Here is a 6,186-nt window from a genome sequence, read left to right on the forward strand (position 1 = left end):
AACGACGGAGCTACGATCCTCAACAAGATGGAGGTTTTGCAGCCAGCCGCGAAGATGTTGGTCGAGCTTTCTAAATCGCAAGACTCAGCCGCCGGAGATGGTACCACCACTGTCGTTGTAATCGCCGGTGCGCTTCTCAAGGAGTGTCAATCGCTTCTCACCAACGGGATCCACCCTACTGTGATCTCAGATTCGCTTCACAAGGCTTGTGGTAAGGCTATTGATATTTTGACGGCCATGGCTGTTCCTGTTGAGCTCACTGATCGAGATTCCCTTGTTAAATCTGCGAGCACGTCTCTTAACAGTAAGGTTGTTAGTCAGTACTCTACATTGCTTGCTCCTTTAGCTGTAGATGCGGTTCTCTCTGTTATAGATCCGGAGAAGCCTGAGATTGTTGATTTGCGTGATATTAAGATTGTTAAGAAGCTTGGTGGGACTGTGGATGATACACATACTGTGAATGGTTTGGTTTTTGACAAGAAGGTTAGCCGTGCCGCTGGTGGACCGACTCGTATTGAGAATGCTAAGATCGCTGTGATTCAGTTCCAGATCTCACCTCCCAAGACTGACATTGAGCAGAGTATTGTTGTCTCTGACTATACTCAGATGGATAGGATCTTGAAAGAGGAGAGGAACTACATCTTGGGGATGATTAAGAAGATCAAAGCAACTGGTTGCAATGTGTTGCTTATCCAGAAGAGTATTTTGAGGGATGCTGTCACTGATCTATCACTTCACTATTTGGCCAAAGCTAAAATCATGGTTATCAAGGATGTTGAGAGAGATGAGATTGAATTCATCACCAAGACATTGAACTGCTTGCCAATCGCCAATATTGAACATTTCAGAGCTGAGAAGCTTGGTCACGCTGATCTTGTTGAAGAGGCCTCCCTTGGAGATGGAAAGATTTTGAAGATCACTGGAATTAAAGATATGGGAAGAACTACATCTGTTCTCGTCCGTGGCTCCAACCAGCTTGTTCTAGATGAAGCTGAAAGGAGTTTACATGATGCGTTATGTGTGGTTAGGTGTCTGGTGAGCAAGAGGTTCTTGATTGCAGGAGGTGGTGCACCAGAGATTGAGCTCTCAAGGCAGCTTGGTGCTTGGGCTAAGGTGCTTCATGGTATGGAAGGTTACTGTGTGAAGTCTTTCGCTGAAGCTCTTGAGGTCATTCCGTACACTCTGGCCGAGAATGCAGGGTTAAACCCTATCGCTATTGTGACTGAACTCAGGAACAAGCATGCTCAAGGAGAAATCAACGCCGGTATCAATGTGAGGAAAGGGCAAATCACCAACATCTTGGAGGAAAACGTTGTTCAACCCCTACTTGTGAGTACCAGTGCAATCACTCTAGCAACTGAATGTGTAAGGATGATTATGAAGATTGATGACATCGTTACTGTGAGGTAGTGTGGTAGTTTGTTTTGTGTTTGTGCAATGGCTGAACTTAGACTCTCTTTTGTTTCCCCATGTGCTATTGCAGCGAAGTGGTTTTATTTGTGGTTTAGTGGGATTGTATTTCTTTCTAGTGACTTGATATCAAGGTTTCTCCTTTTTGTTTCATATAATGATTAGTTTTGTTATAATTGTCAAACGGTAGGAGTAGAATCAGAACTTCGATTATTTGTGGTTTACTGTCTTACTGCCTTACTGCCTTAATGATAACTTGTCACTTTTGGTGTGGTTCTTTATTTGAGATGATGATAACACTCTCTAGAGAAGATCGAAGTAGACTGATGGTGACATAAGGATTTACATTCCCTCGCAATTAAGCTATGTCTACCATTACCAAAGAATCCCATTTCTGAAGGGAAGGCCGACCACTACACGGACGATGGGACTAATAAAATGAAGTATCCAGGCTCCGTTTAGCTTATCATTGGAAAGAGGCTTTTAATTTGATTAGTTGTAAAACCAACTATAATTCTGTTTGGGCTTCGTCTGATCGAATCTACTTCAACTCTTTAACGAGAAATATAAAAAGAAATCTTCAAAGTCTCTATTAGTGTAAATCTTCAAAATCTTCTGATAAATTTTCGTGTAAATTCTTTCTGTTTTGTTGCATTGTATCTTGAAATATCATATTTCATAAAACTCTTGTTCCTTTGGTTGGATTACCACAATCTCTACCAACATACTTTCTTTTTGTTTTTTTGTTTTTTTTTTTGCTTTTTTTTTTGTGTTTTGACAGGATGAATTAGATCTCATAGATAGAGATGACGAACAAAAGTTTTTGGCAAGCGCTGATTTTCTTTCAACCAGTGGTATGCCTAGTTTGATATCTGATATGCAGAGTGCAGTGAAAGAAGTACTCAAGGGGTAAAAGCTACTATACCATCAAAGATCTCTCGATTGTTTGTTATCCTTAAGGAGTGATCTTATGCTGCCTCAAATGCCTATGAATGAATGTATAGGGAGGGAAATCTAATTATGTGTTGTATAATTGTAGAAAGCAGTTAAAGGATGTGTTGACCACGAAGGTTCTTCAAGAAACGGTGATGCGGATTCTTGATGTGTTTATGAGCACTGGAAGTCCACATCACTAGGTAGATTATCTAATGATGTCCCAAGATACGACCACTGATGTTTCCTCTCCTGATGCAACTCTCTCCAAGTTTCATCAACTCATTACCGAGACACGGGAAGTACTCACAAGGTAAAAATAGTCTCTGCTCCTTTAAGTTCTCTTCTTTAAAGTCTTGTCCTCGTATCAAAAGCAAATCCTGTAACCATTTTTTCTTGGTCTTATTTTCTTGGTTGCAGCAATGATTTTACAAATGTAGCAGAGATCTCACTCAAGTCTTGTGCTGTTGCGTTAGTAGAAGAGATGGAAACATAGACCGGTCTGGCCACGGGGATGCAATTGGCGAAGAGGCCTCCCTTGGAGATGGAAAGATTTTGAAGATCACTGGAATCAAAGATATGGGAAGAACTACATCTGTTCTCGTCCGTGGCTCCAACCAGCTTGTTCTGGATGAAGCTGAAAGAAGTTTACATGATGCGTTGTGTTTGGTTAGGTGTCTGGTGAGCAAGAGGTTCTTGATTGCAGGAGGTGGTGCACCAGAGATTGAGCTCTCAAGGCAGCTTGGTGCTTGGACTAAGGTGCTTCATGGTATGGAAGGTTACTATGTGAAGTCTTTCGCTGAAGCTCTTGAGGTCATTTCTTACACTCTGGCCGAGAATGCAGGGTTAAACCCTATCGCTATTGTGACTGAACTCAGGAACAAGCATGCTCAAGGAGAAATCAACGCCGGTATCAAAGATTTGTTAATTTATATACTACATCTAACATCTAAAAAAAATTAAAAAAAAATATCTTAATAAGATAGTTACTGTAATGAACCTGGTCACTTTAATTCAACTCTTTTCCGCCTTAATATGTCCTCAGATAGCATCTCCCAAGTTTCTTTCCATACAATATGAGGAGTACTTAAAACAGCTGCGAGCTGCGAGAAGCATCCTGACAAACATTTTACGAACGAATTTTGGAGAACACATGAAATGGGCTTCTTTGATACCTTCAATATTTTCTTTGTCATCATCTAACAACCCAAGAGTGTAACATGTTTCAAGATACGTTTTGTGTACGATACCATTCACAATTTTAATGTGATCAAAACCGGTAGGACCTTTGATGAAAATGAGAAGTATCCTCAAATGATATGCATCATCTATGGTCGGATGAACGTAGTTAATTCTCCCTATAGCAAATGTTCTTGTTTTTCTTCTGAAAAAATATTTCTCCTTCCCATCCCAAATAAACTTGCTTGGTATTTCTTCATATAATAACTGTCTAGCTTCTTCATCACGTTTATTAAGTTCAAATAAAGCAAGAAACTGAGATTCATCAAGAGAGTCACGATCCATGATATTCTGTGCAGACTCACCTTCTCGGTAATAAACAGGTTGTATGCCTTCCTCATGGAAAGTGAGTGGCACAACAGCAGTTTGCCTATAATGTATTGGGTAAGCTAAAATCCTCCACATAGCTTCACATGCAGATACATACCTGAAAAAGGGTTAAAATGCTGATTTAGAATGAATAATATAAACAGAAATTGAAATTTTAAGGGACAACATATCGGTTATCACATTTGAAACTATTCTTCTCGATAAAACGCCCATCCTTTCTTCTTCTATTAACCAGGTAACCTTCTTTGTCAATGATGGTGGTTTAAACATTCTGTTTTGGGTAAAGTTTTGAACAGCTACCTTCTTCCATGCAAGGACATGATGGGTTAGCACTACCACTTGGACCATGAATCATACATTCTGATATTATATTGTAGAGTTCTGAATCTTTTTTCTTGTTTGGAATTTCAGCACAAATCAACTTGTCAATTTCGTCTGCAGTAGGGAACTTGCATTTCGGATCCATCCAGATGATAGTATGAGCATGCGGAAGACCCCTCTTTTGAAACTCTAATATAAATATTATATATATATATATATATATATGTAATGTTATAAAAGAAAGAGAAATTGTTTTATAAGAAATGAAGAAGGTGAATAATTTAAACCTGAAATTGTTTTCCCAAAAATATGTTTTCTTGTGATGTCATCCATTAGATTCTCAAGCTTGAGCTTGAATATTTTGCAAATGGTGTCTGGCCTATCTTCAGCCTTTAGCTTTCTCTCATTGACAAATCTTACAATTTCAGGCCATTTAGGATTGCATGTGAATGTAATAAAGAGGTCTGGAAACCCAAAATTCTTACATGTAGCCATTGCATCAAGGTAACTCTGCCTCATTTACCTTGGTCTCTCAATAAAAGAATCGGGTAGCGTGAAAGAGTCTCCTTGATTGCTTAGGTTGTCGTCTCCAGCTTGTGCTGCTTTCCTCAAATCTTCCTTGTATGTCCTTTGAAGTTTCTTTTGGGGTTTTTTTTAAAAATACCTTAGCCTATTTGTTTCGATCATCGTATAAGCATCAACAATAAACTGCTGTAGTAATCGCTTTGATCTTAGAAGGGTGTGTTTCTCATTTTTCCTTTCTTGAAGCCTATACGAAAATCACTGTCTCATACTTACATCCTTCTGACTCTTTTTCTTTGATTTCTTATTCTTTGTCTCTTTCTTTGATGTCCTGCCTCTTGTTATCTTTGTCTTCTTAATACCAAGTTTGTAGCCATCTTCTCCTCTGGCAAACAGCAAAGGATACTGTAGGGCTAGATATGCGACATGACATTCATGAATTCTTAGTAATTTTCCGCTTCTTTTTTGAAGAACAATATCTCGTTTATCCATATTCGCATCAATATCTCCGGGAATCAGTGCAACAACTTCAAAGGCCGTAGGGATGTTGTATTCCCTACCATCAGTCTTGCGACTTGAGATAATCCTCATATGGAAGTTGGTTTCTTCTTTCTCCATATCAAACCTATCTCTAGCCATTCTAAAAGCTTGTAAATGAGGATTAACGTCGTCAAGCAATTTAATGAAGCTTTCCACAAGGTCTGGCCGGAATTTTTTCTTCCCATCCTTATTCCATACACGGTCTTCTTTGCTGAAATTTTAAAAAATTAGACATTAGTAAATCTCCTAATACAGATTATATACATATTATCCTATTTTTAAAAACTAAACTGTTTTTATTACATCATAACATTCACTCTGTTTTGGACTTCATTTTGAGTGTCAACAACTTAAAGCTGTTGAAAGTTTGCATAATCACCAAGCTTTGGTTTTAAAGATCCCATCAAATGATAGTTTTCACCTTGCAACACAAACATTGATTAACCACGACATTTTTTAACAGACCGATCTACCCTCCCACCCAAAGATGTAAATGAGAAAAGCATGTTGTAAGGTTTAGTGTTCTCTTTAAAGTGTCGTGACAAATCATCTTCATTTGTTAGTAGATTCCATAACATCTCTGGCGACTCTTTTAGCATAGGTAGAACAATTTGTCCATGCATACAACATCCATTATAGACTAGGTTATTAGTTCTTCTTCTTCTGTTAATCCTCTCTCCATACCAAAATGTTGCACCACAATGAGTACAACTATAATCAGGATCACCATCTTTATATCCTGCCCATAAGTAATGTTTTACTGGTGACAACTCTTTTTGTTTGTAAATCCATTTAAAAATGTAAGTTAAAAATAGTACCTGCCAGAAATTAACTGTTTTCTTTGTACTTAAAGTTGCCATTCCGAATACTTTTTTAAAACTTGCCTCAAAC

The 6,186-nt window shown here is 38.4% G+C and overlaps 2 protein-coding genes and 1 pseudogene across 2 annotated transcripts; all 3 read left to right on the forward strand.

Annotated features, from left to right (window-relative positions):
* On the forward strand, nt 1–1,594 carry LOC104772420 (T-complex protein 1 subunit delta-like; the record flags this gene model as incomplete). Its single annotated transcript, XM_010497038.2, has 1 exon — nt 1–1,594. A coding segment is annotated over one exon (1,410 nt), but the record flags the coding sequence as incomplete, so codon positions are not given.
* On the forward strand, nt 2,189–2,902 carry LOC104772421 (annotated as a pseudogene).
* Nucleotides 2,923–4,394, forward strand: LOC109131173 (T-complex protein 1 subunit delta-like). Its single transcript, XM_019241851.1, has 2 exons — nt 2,923–3,253; nt 4,324–4,394. The coding sequence occupies exons 1-2, from the start codon at nt 2,923–2,925 to the stop codon at nt 4,392–4,394; spliced, it is 402 nt and encodes a 133-aa protein (XP_019097396.1).

The sequence above is a fragment of the Camelina sativa genome, chromosome 20, assembly GCF_000633955.1.
Source record: "Camelina sativa cultivar DH55 chromosome 20, Cs, whole genome shotgun sequence".
Lineage (NCBI taxonomy): Eukaryota > Viridiplantae > Streptophyta > Magnoliopsida > Brassicales > Brassicaceae > Camelina > Camelina sativa.

Bases quoted from the DNA above. Each gene is read 5' to 3' on its own strand.
- LOC109131173 (XM_019241851.1), top strand. From the start codon at position 2,923: ATGGGAAGAACTACATCTGTTCTCGTCCGTGGCTCCAACCAGCTTGTT. The intron at 3,254-4,323 runs GTATCAAAGATT...TTGGAATTTCAG, and splicing joins TCAAGGAGAAATCAACGCCG to CACAAATCAACTTGTCAATT.